The sequence below is a fragment of the Lepidochelys olivacea genome (assembly GCF_965140295.1).
Source record: "Lepidochelys olivacea isolate rLepOli2 genome assembly, chromosome: 2".
Taxonomy (NCBI): Eukaryota; Metazoa; Chordata; order Testudines; family Cheloniidae; genus Lepidochelys; species Lepidochelys olivacea.
The window spans coordinates 228,951,972-228,971,258 of NC_140412.1; the positions used below are offsets into that span (position 1 = coordinate 228,951,972).

Genomic DNA, 19,287 nt, shown 5'->3' on the forward strand with positions numbered 1-19,287 from the left:
GTCACAGTTCAACTTACATATAAGTAGTAAACAGGGCAAGCAGGAAAGGTGGGGGAGAAGATGGCAGAAGACAGAGCAAATTTGCATTTCAAAAAAGACTGGGGAGGAAGAAAGAGCCTGGAGCCTCCTTCACTACCAGACTCCATATCACTTCTTTGAGTGTATTAATAAACTTTACTTTGAAAGGTAACCCCACAGAAGAATCCACTTCAAAGTTTCACTGGACTATAAAAGAAAGGGGCAGAGAACCCCAAGTTCTCCCTCTTTCACCTAAGAAAACAAAGGCACCAGCACTTTTGGGCTTCTGGGAGAAACCCTCACCAAAGAAAGGGTGAGTCACCATCTTGCTGGAAGACTGTGGTGAGAAAGGCCATCCTACACAAAGTCTTGAACCAAAACTTGCTTAAGTTTTAGACTTTTTAGATGCATGTTTTCACTTTTATTTGCTTGGAACCATTTCTAACTTTATCTCTTATACCTGAATTCACTTCAGATCCTCTCTGCGTTTGTTAATCAACTTGTTTATTTTTTTAATCTAAAAACACATGCTGTGTTTAAACTGAACTGTTTGGTAACTCCGGTTAAACTAACAAACTGTTCAATATTGATTCCTTACAGAAGCAACGGACCTCTAATATCTGAACTGCCCAGAAGAGGACTGGGCAGTGCACAACACATATTTTTGGGGAAATTGGAAACTGGGAGTTTGTTGGAGTCACCCTGCAGGTAGTAACCAAGGGTGCTAAAAGCCAGAGTGTGATTGGTGTGTTGACAGGCTGCTGGGGACAGAGCTGCTGAGGCAGGGCTGTAGCTATATACAGACACTCAGGGTCTGACTGCATCTGGTAGGCTGGTTTTGACTAGCCCAGGTTCGGAGCTACAAAGCAAAGCATTGGGAGGCACCCAAGATTGCGTGGCAGGTGGTAACACAACCCTTCACTGCTCCGGATCGCACTTTGGAATGTGACAGTGGGCTAGTGAACATGAATTGTTTGCACAGCAGTAGCCATAGGGGAAATGCCAGCGATCTCCACAGTTAGGACTTCAGTGTCATCATTATTGGTCATAGATGTTGTGTTGGTGAGAAGATCAGGTTTGCCAAAAATGGCAGTGCCATATCGCTCATGTGGTCTCTTGATGGCCAAATTCATTCTGAGAACCGAGGCCAGTTGTTAGTCCCAGTGTGTGTCTCCTGGAGGTATAATACCTGACAGTTATAGTCAGCGCACATTTTGGCTATAAAGTCCTGTTTGGCACCTGAGAGCCCTTCGACATTTGCTGATATTATTGTTGATGAGGAGCTTTTTGAATGACACTGATGACTGTGTTGATCTTCAGGTAGAGACAGTCAGTTATGCTGATGAGACAGCAGGATTCGTGGATTCAGAGAATCTGGCAGGGGCTGCAACAAACGCCCCTGCTATGACCCTGGATTATCTAGGTTATATAAATTTATTTAAAACTCTTGTTTACACATAGTCATGATGTTTTTACTTATTCAGACATTAGACCCAGATCATGGGACCACATCTGCATCTGGGAAAAGGATGCAACCCCATGTGTACTTTAAAAAATAAACAGCTATAGAGTCCGGAGGCCCCAGTCAAGATCAGGGCCCCCCTGTGCTGATCCCTGAACAAACTTGTACAATGACATAATCAGTGGAATCACTAGGTTACATTCTGTTGGTTACAAGGTTACATACTGTTACCCGTTTTTGACCGAATGATTAGCCAGTTTTTGGGGTCTAGCAGATTGTTCCATTTGGAGGAGAAATGGTTGGTGGAGTCAGGTATTAAATGAACCCATTGCTGCCCCATTGAAGAGGAAACTGAGGCAGGCCTCAGCAGAGTAACAGGGTGGGCATGATCTTTTACACTTTGGAAGATAACATCACTTAATTCACATTTGAAAGCTTATGTTCACAGCTAGGAGGAATAGAAGCTCACTTTTTTTTTTTTTTTTTAAAAAAGGAAATGAGAGGAGAGGAGAAGAGAGCAGAGAGGAGAGGAAGCTTAGACCTGGTCTAAACTTTAAAAGTTTTGCTGGTATTACTATTTCAGTTAGGAGTGTGAAAAAAGTCACTTCTCTAACTGATGGAGCTATGTTTGTGAAAGCTCTAGTGTAGACACAGTTATACTGGCAAAAAAGTCCTTTTACCAGTATAGCTTATCTCATTTGGGGAGCTGGTATAAGCTATACTGGCAAAGAAAAGTTTTGCCAATAGAGGCGGCATCTCCACTAGAAGAGTAGCGTATAGCTATACCAGAAAACACTTTCTAGTGTAGGCAAGGCCTAAGATTGTGCAGAATCTGACTATGCCACTCAAGTCTCATAAATGCATCAACCAGGCAAGCCTGTCAGATGGGTACAAGGGTGGGCAGTAGAAGCTGACATTATTACAAACATTTGAGTAGGTCTCAGCTTCCATCCACAATGGAACCTGTGGGCTTACCACAAAGGAACTTTCCAGTGGCACTAGGTAATCCAGTACATTAGGAGCTTGAAAGTCTGCAGAGCAGGGGTATCATAGCACCTATATGCATCATGGGAGTGATAAAAAAGCCATTAGGCAAATTATGCATCTGCATAGACCTAAAGCCACTGAACCAGACATTGAAAAGATTCCAGTATCTGCCCAAAACTGATGAAAACTTGCCAGAACTTTCCAAAGCCAGAATCTTTATTGTTTGAGTTGTAAAGAATGGGTTTTTGGCATCTGTGATAGTCCAGGGTGCATTCCAGACCAGTGAGGGGCTGAGTCACCACTGCCCTGCAATCTGGGGTGTCTTGCAATGCCTTGCTCCTGTAGCTCCCAACCTGGACTGTTCACAAACAACCACCAGCATGCAGGTCACACCAAGATGTGCCTATGTAAAGCCACAACTTGGCCCAGCAGTTCTGAACCCAGCAGCCTGTCAGCACACACCAGAAACACTCTGGCTTCTAGCAGCCTTGGTTACCATTTACAGAGTGACCCCAACACACTCCCTCTCCCAGTTTTTTCCACAAAAATGTATGTTCTGCACTGTCCAGCCCTCTGCTAGACAGTCCGTTCCTCTAGGGGAACCATATACAACAGCTTATCACCTTAAATGAAGTTACCCAAACCATTCACAACCCCAGATTGATTTTGATTAAAGAATAAAATAAATTAGGTTTTAAGTGAGTTCAAGTAATGAGGCACAAAATTCCAAAATGGCTACAAGGAAAATAGAGATAAAACTCTTTCTACTGCCTAACTTAACAAACTATACTTGATTCAAAATAAAGTCCTTACTGCTTCCTTCTAACACATTATTGACCAAGCTTTCAGATCAGGCCTCCTTCCCTAAAGTCCAGTGCTGTTTCTTTTGTCTTCCTAGGTACTAAGAGGAAGATGGGCAGGGAGAAAGAGGTAACTTGGGGTGTTTGTCCCTCCTTTTATAGTTTCAGTGCCCCTTTTCAAAAGCATTTCCAGGTGAGAATAAGGAGACAGCATGTCTGGTGTGGAAGGGTGACTCCTGCTGAATTTTTTCACCTGTGTATGCTCACATGCAGATTTCCTTTTGTTTTCTCCTTTCCCCTTTTCTGTCTGATGACTCTGTTTTACTGCTTAAATATACATTAAGGCAAACACGCATTCCTTTGTTCAGGACAGACATGTTTAAGGACTTCTGCCTGGGAAAGGCAGTGAGGTTTGGAACACGTACTAATAACATCATATAGGGGAATTTTATAACCTCACATACAGTGTTGCTACATATATTTCACTATGATAATATTGACCAGTGAGTTATTAGCTTTTAAGTGATACCTTACAAGGCATATTTTGCACAAAGATTATTACAGTAGTGTGTAGGGTGTGAATACAAGGTTAATTCCATCACAGTACATAAGCCCGGATAAACAGACCATCAGACTGATAACCTTTGCAGCGCCTATTGGTCACCACAGATTGCTGCATGTGTGACTCTCATCTGTGAGTATGGAGTTCATAGAATCATAGAATCATAGAATATCAGGGTTGGAAGGGACCCCAGAAGGTCATCTAGTCCAACCCCCTGCTCGAAGCAGGACCAATTCCCAGTTAAATCATCCCAGCCAGGGCTTTGTCAAGCCTGACCTTAAAAACCTCTAAGGAAGGAGATTCTACCACCTCCCTAGGTAACGCATTCCAGTGTTTCACCACCCTCTTAGTGAAAAACTTTTTCCTAATATCCAATCTAAACCTCCCCCACTGCAACTTGAGACCATTACTCCTCGTTCTGTCATCTGCTACCATTGAGAACAGTCTAGAGCCATCCTCTTTGGAACCCCCTTTCAGGTAGTTGAAAGCAGCTATCAAATCCCCCCTCATTCTTCTCATCTGCAGGCTAAACAATCCCAGCTCCCTCAGCCTCTCCTCATAAGTCATGTGTTCCAGACCCCTAATCATTTTTGTTGCCCTTCGCTGGACTCTCTCCAATTTATCCACATCCTTCTTGTAGTGTGGGGCCCAAAACTGGACACAGTACTCCAGATGAGGCCTCACCAATGTCGAATAGAGGGGAACGATCACGTCCCTCGATCTGCTCGCTATGCCCCTACTTATACATCCCAAAATGCCATTGGCCTTCTTGGCAACAAGGGCACATTGCTGACTCATGCACAAAACTTGGCAGTTACACCATATAAAGTTAAAGAGACACTGTCAATTTACAGATCATATGTTATATGTAAACAGCAGACATGCCTGTGGTACATATTACACCTTACATGAGAGAATTAAAAGAATGACTGTTAAAAATCCAGCATATTTCACAGTTTGATCTTTGTTTGCATTTTGCATTTCTCTCAGCTTGGAATATGAAACTCAATTAAGCCAGTTTCATTTGTGTTTATAGAAAGTTTCACTTTCAGGTTCTTGGTGCTGTTTCAGTGTTTGTTTGAACATAATTATTTTCATTTTTTTACATTATGGAAACATTTATATTGGTCATAGGTTTAAGAACACTTACATTATGGACCAAATTTTATAAATTGGTGTGTCAGGTCCCTGGGTAGAACCCAACATTCAGGTATGAGTATTTTCAAATTATCTAAATATAAAATGCACATTGTGAAAGCAGGCACCTGATTGCCTAAAGTTCCAATATGCAGGCAAAACTGTGCCAGTTGGGACTAGTTAGTCAATTCACACTCCCTGGGATCAGACACCTGTAAAAGCTAGGTGTGGTTTAATGGATTCCCTACGTTTTTATCAAAAATAAAAGCACTCTAAATAAAACTGCATGGAAACTGTTCACTCCCAACCTTCTGTGTATGAGCTGTTTGAAACCAACATTTGCAGCGCTCAGTATTAGCAGCCATTGCTAAAGTTTATCCATTCCTGCTCCTGTCTCCATGGAACCTGAAATAGTTGGTAGAAATGGGGTAAGAGGCTTTAATATAATCACCTTCTTGATTTGCTTCTGCTGGTCTGATACAGGAATAGCAGGTGGCAGGGGGGAAAAGGCTGGGGCTCTCTTGTGGATATCAGCTGTGCTTGTTGGCTGGGGTTTCCCATAATGTGCAAGTTCCTAAACTCCACAGAGTGTTGAACTTCCTAGAAGTGGTGGAGAGAAATGTAGGGAGAATAATGGAAAAACTCTTACACATTTTAAAATGAACAAAACAGATATCAGTTAAAATAGTTAAACTTGGGTGTCTTAAGTTAACCATCAAAATCCACAGCGGCTTGACCATTTTGACCATTAGTTTTAAATGTCCTTACACTTAAATTCTTCTTCTTTGTTGGCTTCATTTATTTCTTACATAGTTATATTGAAAAGAAAAAATATTCTAAAATCAGGAACAGAAATGAAGTTCTAACAGCAACTTGTATTTCTGAGGTAATTATTGGCTTTTGGCCATTGGCCACATCACATACTGGAGAATATGAGATTATTACATATAAATTTAGGGCATTACTGCTCGTTCTCTTTATTGCACTGTTTCAGCACTTAGATGATATATGTTATAATCCCTCTGTTAACTAAAGGTACTATTTGACTTAATTCATGTGACATTCTTCTATATTATTAGCTGTGTGTGTGTCATGTGTGCTTTTAAAATACCTTGGATTGAGACTGAACATGATTCTGACCCCTGTATATCCCTGTCACATGCTTCGTGTTATGTGGGGCGCTGCACATGTGTTTGCTATTTGAGGATGCTCTGCTTTTCCACCCCTTGTCGCATTCCCATTTGTGGTGCCATTTGTGAGCGTTCTGGCTCCTCCCCTGCACTACCTAGACAGGACTTAAAACCAGGTGCTGTGTCAGCTGAACACCATCTCCGTCTCTTCCTGGGTAGGCTAATCTTGCTCCAAGTGCTTGTCAGTGCATCTCTGGGCTTGTTGCTGCACACTGAAAATAAAGGCAATCCCCAGGCTGCTGTGTACGGGCATTTCAAATCATCTTGCTAATTTAGGTATGATTGGGTTAAGGGAAACCGGAGGGTGGCAAATCTGTGAAATGCCTGAGCAGAAGGCAGAGAGCAGGGTGAAAGCCTACAACTGGAAGATTTATCTGAAGTGTCTAGTATTGCAATGGTAAAACAGCGGAAGGATTCTGACTAATGTGGTGTCTTAATAACATGTAAACTGTGTGCCAGGGCAACACAACTTAAATCATTTGGAAGAAGAGGCATGTTTCCCTTTGTTTGCAGGAGAGGGACCTGACTGATCACTGGGGCTGGAGCAAGGAGTTTCCCTGAGGGAGGGGGCACAGTTGTGGGGGTATGTGATCAGTTTGTGGGAAGGTTGAAGTAGTGTCCCCTTCAGGAGGTGATGACTGGGAGAGGCAATCAGCTGGGAGGGCTGAAGGAGGTAGCAACTACTCTAGTTTCTTTATATGAAACTAGAATAAATAATACCAAATGTGCAGGTATGTGCATTTAATGCAGAAAGATCACAGGGACTTTCCCAGCATGTTGTCTTCCAGTAGTTAGCTCTGCAGTAGTTATTCTGCAGCAGTTTGCATCTCCCTGACTCCCAGCTAATGTTTTATTTCTGTTAAACTTTCTCTTGGCTTTGCTTTTTCAGGTTCCTGTTGAGGTGGCCCATCCTCAGAAATATTAATGGGATTAAGGATTAATAATTTTGTCAATTTAAACATACATGAAAGTCAAGATAACTGCAGCCTTCAGTCACACTCTGGGCAGATTTTTCTACTGCCTTGCATCATGTGTAGTCATTCACGTGTTCAAAGTGGATGTAAAATGCCACCATTCTGATTTGGGTGCACTTGGTGAAAATATAAATGTCTGCATGGGTTGCACATGGTGCAAGGCCATGGAGAATCAGGACCTGTGTATATCCAGTTGTATTAATAGTTTCAACAGATCAGAAATTGAATTTTGGTTTGCCACGTTATAACCTCTTTATTATTCAGTTGTCATAAACATTAACATGAGCAAAGCTTAAGTCCAAATGGTTGTGGGAAATAATTTTGGGCCTTTAATAACTAGACAATTTTTGTGTCTAGCAAAGAAGTAAGGTAGCAGCCATCTTACAGTTTTTGTCTGAATGGTTTGTGGATGGAAGAGGAAACATGGTAAGAAAGAGGGACAGAACTGGGGGGAGAATAAAAGAAGAGAGACTGACATGGGGAGATGGAGGAAACAGGGAGGAGATGAAGGAAAGACAAAGAAGAAAGAGGATGATGGAAACAGGAGTGGGAAGACTCACTCCCCATGAAGGTATCTTCAGGGAGAAGGTCTCACCTGTCACCACTTCTGTGAGAGCACTCACCGGCAGCTCCCCGCCCCGCCCCAGCTCACCTTCACTCCGTCTCCACCTCCTCCCTTGAACACGTCGCCCTGCTCTGCTTCTCCCCCCACCCCCAGTCCCCTCCTCCTGGCTTCCTGCAAATCAGCTGTTCATGCGAGAAGCAGGCGGCGGCTTCGCACTCAGGCCCGTGGAGGCGGAGCAGAGGTGAGCTGGGGTGGGGGTGGGGCACGTGGAGGGCCGCCCATGCGGCAGCAGGTAACCGGGGGGGGGGGCACAGGGGAACCACTCCCTGCCCCAGCTCACCTCCGCCACTCTCAGCCTGAGCAGAAAGCCGCCACCTGCTTCTCAGCCCTCCCAGGCTTCCCGTGCAAACAGCTGATTCGAGGGAAGCTGGGGCGGGGGGGTGCGGAGGAGCGGGGTGGTGCAGTGCGTGTGGAGGCGGAGGTGAGGTGACGTGAGCTGGGGCCGGGAGCGGGGTGGGGAGCTGCTGGTGGGTGCTCTGCACGCACCAAATTTTCCCCGTGGGTGCTCCAGCCCCGGAGCACCCAGGGAGTCAGTGCCTAAGGCACCACTTTTGATGTGATTGGTGCGGGGAGCGGCCCCTCCCCCAGCTATGCTCCCCCACTCCTAGGAGCCAGAGGGACCTGCTGGATGCTTCCTGGGAGCTACCCCAGGTAAGCACCCCCGGGCAGGTACCTCTGGCTCTTAGGGTTGGGGTGGGTACCCACTACGGTGGCCCATGAGACCCTCCTGCCTGGTTCTGGGGGCAGTCAGGGGACAGAGGAGGGGGGTGGATGGGGTAGGAGTCCTGCGGGGGGGCATCAAGGAAAGCGGGAGGTTGGATGGGGCAGGAGTCCCAGGGAGGGCGGGGGTGGGCAACGACCCCCTCGTGGGGTGACGAGAGAACCGATTGTTAAGATTTTGGCAGCTCATCATTGGGCTTTGGTTTTACTCATCACTCTGCCGCTGACTTGTGTACCCACCTTTTGTAAAGAACTTACAGATCTTTGAATGAAAGATTATTATTGGAAACCTCAGAAACCCAGTGTGAGGAGGAGAATAGTAATACTCCTATTTCACAAGTGGAGGAATAGGTACAGATAGGACAAGTGACTTCCCCCAAAACCACACAGCATGTCAGTGGCAGAGCTGAGATGGGATGTCAGGAATTCTGGCTTCCTGTGCTCTTGGGAAATATGAAGCCTTTAATCACTGGAAGAGCCTGAGTCTTTGAAACAACATTTATTTGAAACAACATTAAAAGATGGCAGAAGTTCAGGCTAGTTCCCACTGTGACAAAATGAGTTTGCCCATCCTAATTGGAATCTCTGTGTGTTGGAGCTTTAGGTATGGGTAGTTGTGTTAGTTGTTTTCTAATTAGAAGCCATATGCTTCCGTAATGCTTCATAGACCTAAAAAAAGGTCCCAGTCCCATGGACCTTACAATTTAGCAAAACAGAGAAGCAAAGCCTTTATGAACCACTATGTCGGCAGTAAGGTGACAACAGGAAGAGGGGAAAATGTGTTTAAATTGATTTTTACGCTTGCTTGTTACAGCTTTGTTTTGTTTTAAATCCATTCAGGATCAGGTGTAAGCTCTTTAGGGGCACGGATTGTCATTTATTATTTGTGTGTACAAAGGCCAGCACAATGGGACCCAACCTGGTAGAGGCTTTTAGTAGCTACTGTAGTATGAAAGTTAAAAAGTGTGGGAGTAACAATAGAGGCCACCCAAACAGAAATTAGTGGTGGAATTACAGATCAAAGAAGTGCATTTTGAAGGGTGGGTTGGAGGAGGAGAGTGAGAGTGAGGTTTCCAAGAGTGCATGGAGGAGGGAGGCTGTTCCAAGTATCAGAGTTTGGTGGATTCTCTGCTTTCCAAAGTATCTTCAGCAGGCTGCAGGACCTTTAATATCTTGTCATTTGATTGCTATCTGTGTCCCGCTCACATAGCAACTGAGATGACTTCCTAATCATTAGAATCAGAGATTCAAGTTGACCTGAAAATTGCACTTAATTGCACTTGTGCCCTTTTTAATTTCTCCAGGGTGTATAAAGAAGACTAAAACATTTTGTCAGTGTATTCCCTGTCTGATCAAGTCTGATCTTTCCTGATTTTTGGTGGAAGGCTCATTAAGCGTTTTCAGATCTGGACTCAGAGCTCTTTCACCTCTTAAATCATTAGGACAGGCAGTGGAAGAAAGTTAAAAATTCAGCAAGTGCTTATTTGACAGAGAAGATGAATAAGTGATAAGAAAGGGAACAAAAGGCAAAGTTTTAAACAGTCTTACTAAAAATCACTTCCAAGCTCATTTGTTTGGCTTTCAGTTGTCTCTTGTGATGTCATAATTGCACCAGTTCTTCATTCTTCCATAGAGATTCAGAGCAGACAAGGCAAACAGAAAATAAAACTTTAAAAATCCTTTCCCCCAAAACCCCAGCCAACCAAAAACACAGAAAACAAACCAAACAAAAAAACCCAAACATTCACCGTAAAGAAAATTAAAAAAGCATGACCCCAATTCTTTTTCATTTGGTGATTTTTCAGCTTAACATCTCATTACTTACCTAGGCTATAAACAGTCTAACAGACCAGTATAAATACTTTTGGAACCAGTAAACTTTTTTTCTTTTTTTTTTTTTTCTCCCAAGCATTGATCTTTGGTTGAAGAAACAGTGGAGAAAGCCTGGTTCTTCTGTCACCGACTCCTGTGTAAATTGGGAGTAACTCCATTGAATAGAATGGGCATATGTTGTTACAAAAGTGGTGCAAAAAAGAAGAGAATTGGACCCTATAGTTGGCCTCCACAACAACAACTGTACATATGTCCAGCACACAAGTGTGTTCTTTCATCAGTATAGCTTCTAATCTATTTCTCCTTCATAACAGGTGATGCTCCAGTAGCATGTAGCTGTAGAAGGTCCTTACATTCAAAGATATCCCCCTGTTCTTGGATATTGGTGGAATTGAGGTATCAAACTGGGAGAAGTAAATAACACACTGACGGAGCATTCCCCTTGTACACTATATCTAGTGCGCAATCATTAGTTGGGGACTGGTCCTGCTTTGAGCAGGGGGTTGGACTAGATGACCTCCTGAGGTCCCTTCCAACCCGGATATTCTATGATCACCCTTACTGCTGATGTTCGCAAATCTAAGCAGCAAGAGTAGAGATGAAGAAATCAGAAAACAAAAGTAAGAATTGTTCCGATGGTCTTTACACTCAGTGCTAAAACCAGCTAATTTTCCTTCTCAATAATACAGGAAATACTCATAAGAAATATTCTTCCAAGTTGTGCTTAGTTTGCAGGTTGATCAAAAGTGTCTGAGTGTAACTTAATCTTTACTAGCCTTTGGTATTTACTAAGCATGTATACCGTAGGCCTGATCAATGGACTTTGGACTGTGAAAGGTGATGGATATGCTTGCTGTCCCCTTCCATAAGGTAGAGAAATAAATAAACAATTGTTGTCACTCACTGTAGTTATTAAATTAATCTTCATGTTCATTCATCAGCTCAGACTTGCAACTGATGACTACTTTAGAGCAATCATCAACCAATGAACAAAGATTATAAAGCTGGTCAGTGGGCCAATTAGTAGAAATGATTAAACTAAAACTTTTTCCACTTTCATCCAATTATCAAGACCTGGAATAGAAAACATTACCTTTGTTGCTTTTTTTCCACCAGGGGACTGAGAGGAAAAAATATGGTGATGTCGATTTCACTTCTACTAGAGGCTAATCTGTATCCATCCCTAAGAAATGGAAGCTTGAAAATGTTTTGTATTGATTTGGGCTTTCAAATAATGGTTCAGGGATTCCAGTTTAGATTTCCAATGTGTATCGATGCTCTTTTTCTTTTTTACTAGTGCTACAGGTTATTTTAATAGGACACAACTTCCTGTAAAAATAGGCAACTGAGAAATTCAGGTGGTCTTCTCCTCTTCCTTGCACGTTGACAAATGCTTTAGGATCAGCCTGCTGGAATTTTTTCAAAAAATAAAGACTTTTTTTTTTTTCCCCAACAGGCAGCTGACACAGTGCTAGCGGTTTTGACAATGGAAAATATAGGCCTATTTTGAACTAAATGAAGTCTAGAACCACACTCTTTAATTTAAAAAAACAAACGAATGTGATTTCTTTTTGTTTTTCTCAAGAATGGAGAAAGTTGTTGCTTGTCTATACAGAAGGCCTAAGGCGCTTTATAGGCTGATTTGCTTCCCCTGGGCTGGCAGTGGTGCCACCCATTTTGCACAGTGGGGCAAACGCTTTGACAACGCAATAGAAGGTCAGTAATTTTTGTGTATGACAAGTACAATTTAATAAAGATGGGCCATCTGGACAGGATACTAACATGCAGAGTTGTAAGATCTTAAACAGAATATTCTCAGCTCTCGTAAAGAGAGCTGAGTTATCTTTCTAATAATGTTCTTACCATGGCTCCCCCTTGCAAGGTGCTGAAAACCTCCATTGGGATGTTGAGTTCCCTCAACTTCTGTGTCACCGCAAAGCAGGTCCCAAGTGCCTGGGTTCAATACATGAATATATCTACCTTCAATTAAATTTCTTTCTCTAAGCTAAAGCAGGCTTGACTGGTTTAGAAACAGATCTGTTAAATGGGTCAGCAATACAGTAATGTTTGGTTATATTTTAAAAAATGTACATGCAGCAAAAATGCTCAAAAAGGAACATTTAAAAATTCATTTCAATATGCTGGGAAGCTGCAGACCCTTTTCCTGTGCAGAATGAATTGCAGTTAGCTACACTTCTCTGCATGATTCTCCATTCCCTGTATCAAAACCAATGTCACTCAATGGCTTTGTAACAGTAAAATGGCATTTAGTTACAGAGTGAAGTAATTCCCATGGCTATCACTTGTATCAGCCCTGGAAAAGGTTCATACTTGCACTTTTTGAAGGGGAGAAGCCATGGCTATTTTCCAGACCTTTCACAAAGAAAAGAGAATAATCTGGCATTACATGAGAGCATTAGCATTGAAATAAAACCAGTCCCCTAACTCTGAATACCTCCAGTGAATTGCTGTGCCAGTCACATCCAATTTTCCTTGAAGTAAAAAAAAGTTTTTTGTTTTGACGGAAATACTTCCAGAAAAGCTACTGGGAGAGGGGGCCCTCAGAACAATTGCAGCTACTGTTGAGTAAAATTCAGAGAGCAGCATGCACTTTCAGAACTGTCTTAACTGTGCTTATAAAAGTTATAAAAGGCCTGACCCTATATTTTTGTCCTGCTACCTATTGTATTATGTGGTGGCTTATTTTAAATACAATACTTTTTTGTTCTTGGTGGGTGTGACCCTCCTGCTTCCATGTGACTTTTGAAGGACACATCCTATGAAAAGGAGAATGAAGAAACTGTAACATATTTTTACAATCTATCCCATTGTTCAGTTGCCCTATATAACAGTCCAGTAAAAATCCAGGGATGGTCCTTTGACGACCAAGCTTCTGAAAGGAACAAACAACCATGTCAATAAATATCATGATTCCAAGTTCTACTGTGGGGAATAAGGGAAAAGCCTGCAAAAAAAAAAAAAGATTGCAATAAAGGGTGTGCAAAAGAGTTACCAATGGAGTTAGGATTCTAGCGAGAAGGTATTTTATAGAGAACATTCATACTAGTTATTCTTCAACTATAATGTTGATTATTATTTATATTACAATAATACCTAGAAGTCCCAACTAAGATGAGGGGCCCATGTGCTAGGGGTGCTGTCAAGACCCCTAGTAAGAGACAGTCCCTGCCCCAAAGATCTTACAATCCAAGTAAACTGGACAAATAATAGTTGGGAATAAAAAAATTAATACCAAGCCCTTGAGTGAAGCCCTTTTCATTTTGACCACAGGGTTAAAACTTCACCTAATCATTATTGTCACTAATGTAAAAAACCTTCCTTTTATGTAATTGGCTGTTAATAGTTGCTTTCTGCAAAGTAAATTAAAAAATGTGTGGTTAATTTCTGTTTTGGTAATTTAAAGGCATGAATTTTAGAGTAATCTGAAATGACTATAATTTTCTTTCCCCCTCTAGTGTATTCTATAAGGCTTCCTGGAAGAGAATCTCGTGTTAATGAACCTTTTGCAAAAGACATGAAAACGATCATTAATGACATTACTAGTGTTTTGCTTCACGACTTGCAAGAGAAACCTTTTGCATTTTTTGGTCACAGGTAAAAACATCTTTTTAAATATGTGGCAAAGGAGCCTAAAATCGGTTGCTGGATACTTAGGCTTTGTCTACACTGGCGCTTTTGTTGTTAAAACTTTTGTCACCCAGGGGTGTGAAAAAACAACAAACGGTTTAATGACGAAACGTGCCAGTGTGGACAGCGCTCTGTAGGCAGGAGCCCTGTTTGCGGCGATGAACCTACCCCCCACCCTTGTTGGGGGTGGTTTCATTTTGTAAAGAACAGGTACCTTACACTGGCGTGAGTACAGCGGCACAGCTGCGCCTCGGTAAGGTGCACAGTGTAGACAGTGACTTACTTAGCTCTTTCCCCAGAGGTGAGTGCAGAGCGCTGGACTGGCTGAAACAGAATCATAGGGTAGATCTACACTAGCAACGCTACAGCAGCACATTTGTAGACACTAGAGCTACGAAAGGGGTTTTTCCATTGTGATTCATATTCAATGCGTGGTCCACTACAACCCCCAGCTCCCTTTCTGGAGTACTACCATCTAGCCAGTTATTCTCTATTCTGTATTTGTTCAATATCCTGTTTGCTGATAGTAAGAACTGTGCTTAGGTATTACCTAGACTTGGACCTCCCTTTTTTGATAAGACATGGTGCCTGAACTGGGTGTACTTCATGAGCATATGCATGGAAGGGGACTATTTGTTATATACCAGGCCAGTTGGGGCTGTGGTATAACCAAGTGGTATGTAGTGTCTGTCATTTCTGTGAAACAGTCTGATGTTACCCGTAGAAAAATCTGCTGAGTACTTTTGAAACCATCAACCGGAAGAAGCTGTTTGTCCTACTGTGTGGAATAGCAGAGGAGGACAGGACTGTTCCAGAGTAGATCTACTTGTAGATGTGGGGCTTGGGTGATTACACACCTACCCTGAAATTACGTCTATATGGATTCTAGTGGTGATCATTTGTCATCTTTGTTGTTCTGTGTACAAGTGGAGCCACTCGGAGAACTGATATGATATCCACCCTGAGATATCTGCAGTATGCCCAGATCTACATTACTGTATTCCTGCAGCTGAGCAGTTCCTTTCCTGCCTCGCTGAATTTGAAAGGATGGATATGGGACAGTGCAGATAAGACTGAGCTATTACTTCTCAATACTGGAAAACTTCTGGAGCATATTGCTTCCTCAGTAGCTCTCCTCTCTCTTAATGGGATTTACAGAACTGGATTCATGGCTGGGCAGTCAGTTATGACCATAAGTGGAATATGGAGGCCCATACTGTGGTGGAGGTCAAAAGTGGCTTTTTCCATTTTCAAAATATTTGGAAGTTTACTTGTTCTGAATGGAGATCTCTCCATAGTAATCCACACCTTGCTATTTTACTGCAATGACCTGAAAGTCAACTGTCAGCTAGTATATATTACAGAGCTTATGCCTGTCAAAGCACGTATAACATAAAGCCTTAACTAATAAATGACCACACTCTGGGCTGCACAGTGTTCGGCCTTCTCTCTGAGAGTGGCATGTGAAACAAACAGACTTGGAACTGCTCACTGTTTCACCCTGCAGGCCAGACCCTCTGCTGGTGCACATCGACACAGTCCCATTGAGGCAGAGTACTTTGTCAGCAACCTGTCTTTAGAATGCGTGCCACACGAGATGCCAAAATACATCAGTGGCACTGATGAGGGGGGACAAATTATGCCACTTCTGAGATCTGTTTGTTTATGGCCATGATCTCTCTCTGGTATCCATATGGGCCCCCATCATTGTAGCACTTCATAATCTTTACCGTGTTCAACCTCACAACACCCCTGTGGGTCAGGGAAGTCTACTAGCCCCATTTTACAGAGAGGGAATGGACACACAGAGAGACTAAATGACTAGGTCAAGGTCATGCCATCTGTGGGAGAGCAGGGACTAGCGCTCACGCTAAGCTAGTGCCCTAACCACTGGACCATCCTTTCTCAGTTGCTTTTTTGACATTCTTGTTGATTATGAGTATATCGGTCAGAGTCAGAACCTTTCAGGTACAGATACCTTCCAAATAAGTGTGTTAGTGTAATAATCATTACTTATGACTGTTTACTCCTAATAGTAATATTGCTGCTTACACTAACAATGGACGAGCAAATGGATTTTGAAGGTTACTTAGTTTTCAAGGAATATTCAAAGCATTCAGTCATATTGTAAGCAAAGTGGAACAGTGAAAGAAGCAAAAGTGCTGTATTAGGTCTGATCTGCAATCTGATTTCACTTTTACATGTGAATTGACTAGCATCATTACTCTTTAAATTGTTGTTTTCTAAACAATTTACTTCTAGTAATTAGGGACCTATAACACACTGCACCAAGGTACTATTTTATTGTTTCAAAGAATGTTTACCACAGTAATTGTACCTTACTAGAGTTGGGATTCTAACTGCGTTTAATTGTGTCCTGAAAGATACGTTTTTAGTCAGATTAATTTGGCTTCTCTTTTCAATGCAGTTTTGGATCATATGTTAGTTTTGCGGTTGCAGTACACTTGAAAGAAAAATATGGACTACAACCAGTGCATCTTTTTATATCAAGCGCAGGTGCTCCACATGTAAGTGATATAATCTTTGATAATATGAAATAAAATAGTTTTTAGCTATACAATCATCATGTATAAAGTACCGGCTTTGGCCCTCCAAAGTGCAGCTGACTCTACTCTAGTATGCAGAGTTTAGTAATGTCTACAGAGAAAAGACAACCACTGCACATGAGGATTCATGCATATATATTCCATTATCTGTGGGGAGCTTAAATTGAGGTTGTTAGAGCATCGCACATTACTTGTTACGGTGATGCACTTACTAGTCAGATAGGCATCCAGGCAAAACCTAGCATACCCTTCCTCCCAGAAATGGAAGTGTACATCACCCTCCTAACACATAGTACCCTCTCCTGGACCTCCTGCTAAGTCCTTGGTACCTTTGCCTTCTGCTTAATTCCCAACCCCATTCTTTGGTGGCTTTGCCTCTTTCCTCACCGCTCCTTAGTTCCTGGTGGTTCTGCCACTCTTCTCAGGGGACCAGCAGGGATTTGGCCATTTTCCCATGCTGCTGCTTCTCATGCACCAGCTACTGCTTCTCCCTCCAGGCTATTTAGAAACAGTGTTTTTGGATGACGTCTCATACCTCCATGGAAACAATGTTTCCTGCAAGGTTTCTGGGCCCTGGGGTCTCTCAAGCCCACTGCAGCTGGATTTATATCCACAGTTCTGCTTCACTGTCTGATAAAGACATTATTTTGGTAGTTTGGTTTCAGCATTTAGAATAAAAAATTCACAGCAAAAATTGAATAGCCTTTATATTTCTGTCTCCCTCACAAGTTACATTTTCAGAAACTACTGTCTAGCAGCAAGAGACAGACACAAAGCTTTAGCAATGCCTTTTGTTATAATCCATTGAATAACCAGTACAGCGTGTTCTACAGAAGTATTCGGGCAGCCTCTTTTCCACTCCAAGATTATCATCTCTATAAAGATTATGTGACTTCTGAAACCAACCAGCCACTAAATCATAATGCCACTATTATATTACTGTGCTATTGGGGACAGGGGAAAATACTACAGGTTAGATGTTCTTTAAGCTTCTTTCCTAAGACTTAAATCTTTTAGGGACAGTTGTTTACAGTGTATTTTATGAAACACCTAATATATATTGTATGATGCTTTCAGGCAACATTTTGTTATCCTCTCCACACAGTAAAAGACAAAGACGAAGACGAAATTATCAAAAAGATACAGTCTCTTGGAGATACACTTCCTGAGTTTCTGCAGAACAAAAATGTTATGAAACAATATATTCCTGCATTAAAAGCAGATCTTGCAGTTGTTCAGTCCTTTCTGTAAGTAGCACAGTTTTACAGTATATTCTGAGAGTAGGATTATTCATTCATAGTCTAAAATAGAACATTCACCTCTACTGAGACCTATCACACAAGGATCTCCCATTTTTGTCCCTGAATCTTTGTTTTCATGATAAAAGCATTTGTGTAATAGAAACAACAGCATTTTTAAAGATCCAGCCTAGAATCTTAAAGGTAGAACAACTCCCTCTCCTTCAGTTCTTCCCCATCCCATTTATAGGAAGTAAATGGCAGGTTGCATTCTGTACTAAAGAGTACATTGGCAAAGTGTTTTATTATGTTTTAGAGGGGGAAGAGAAAAAGATATTTTGCATGTGGAGGGGGAATCTAGAGTGGAAAGATTCAAGCTCTCCTTTCTATTCACAGCTTTGAGGAACTGGTAATAGATGGTCTCTCTTGTGGCCTTACATGCTTTGGTGGGTCTGAAGATTGGCCATTGGATTTAGAAGGTATCTAGTAGTGTGCTTTGCCTCTAATATTTAGCTATACTTCTGTTGAATCAGGTTAATGAGCAGCTCTGTCTATAATCTCATTTTAATTGATATGGAAATATGAAGGACTCTTGCAGTATATGAGCCAGAATGATTCATAAGGAATTAGTAATAATCTTGAAACAAGTTACGTAAAACAATTACACAAGCTGATATTTCTCTCGTGCTTTACATATTTATTTCTCTTTCAGCATGGAAGGATGTAACAAGTGGAGATACCACTATTCACAAGCTTCCTGGAGGACACTTTTATCTGCTGGACCCTGCTAATGAAATGTTCATGGCAGACCACATGACAAAATGTATAGAAACTGCTGATCTCTGAGTATTTGTCTTTATTTTGTTGGGAGGGGGTCAAAGATTAGTCCAAAGCAGTAAATAATAAGGAATATTTTCTATACATCTTTACAACTACCACAATGGCAAGGTAAGCAACTTTCTGTAGCAGTAGGGCTAAGAGTTGATGTATTAATATTGGTGAATTTCTACAGCCAAAGGTTTCTCCAAGATATAATTTATGACAATACTTAGGAAAATTCTGATTCTTAAAAGTAAACAGCCAGTACATTAATTTGCTTCCCTGTGGTAGTTAGTTTGGGGCTGGTGGGAGGATGGTAGGCTAAAAGCATTGCAAACTTAGTAAGTTGGGCTTCAGTGGCTTCCCTCTGCCTTTACCATAGTTTTTCTACACCAGCATTTCTATGACTGTAACAGAAGGGAGATATATTTGTGCAAATATTTTTATCCATTATTGGATCCAGGAAGTAACTAATGTTTCCTTTAAATCTGTACTCTTTGAGACCTCATTAGCCTGACTCAGCTGTCTTAAAAACTACTCTTCTTTTTCTTTCTTTTTAAATCCCCCTGTATCCCATTACATCTTTTGGGGAAAAAAGACAGGTAAGTAGTTTTGTCTTCAGAATTTACTTTGGCTGGATAGGAGGAGGAATCTGATCTTTCTGCCTTCTCAAAAAAAGGGAAAAAGAAGAGTGTTTAAAACCCTAA

General features: G+C 41.8%; 1 protein-coding gene across 1 annotated transcript in view; it reads left to right on the top strand.

Annotated features, from left to right (window-relative positions):
• The window catches only part of OLAH (oleoyl-ACP hydrolase), a 54,491-nt gene extending 35,209 nt beyond the window's left edge, over positions 1 to 19,282 (top strand). The window contains exons 2-7 of the mRNA XM_084619921.1: positions 11,894 to 12,024; positions 13,785 to 13,923; positions 16,385 to 16,484; positions 17,601 to 17,770; positions 18,158 to 18,240; positions 18,474 to 19,282. Coding sequence (XP_084476047.1) covers positions 11,895 to 12,024; positions 13,785 to 13,923; positions 16,385 to 16,484; positions 17,601 to 17,770; positions 18,158 to 18,240; positions 18,474 to 18,607 — 756 coding nt within the window. The 5' untranslated portion in view covers position 11,894 and the 3' untranslated portion in view covers positions 18,608 to 19,282. The remainder of the gene's footprint in view (positions 1 to 11,893; positions 12,025 to 13,784; positions 13,924 to 16,384; positions 16,485 to 17,600; positions 17,771 to 18,157; positions 18,241 to 18,473) is intronic.
• The last annotated feature ends 5 nt before the right edge of the window (positions 19,283 to 19,287 follow it).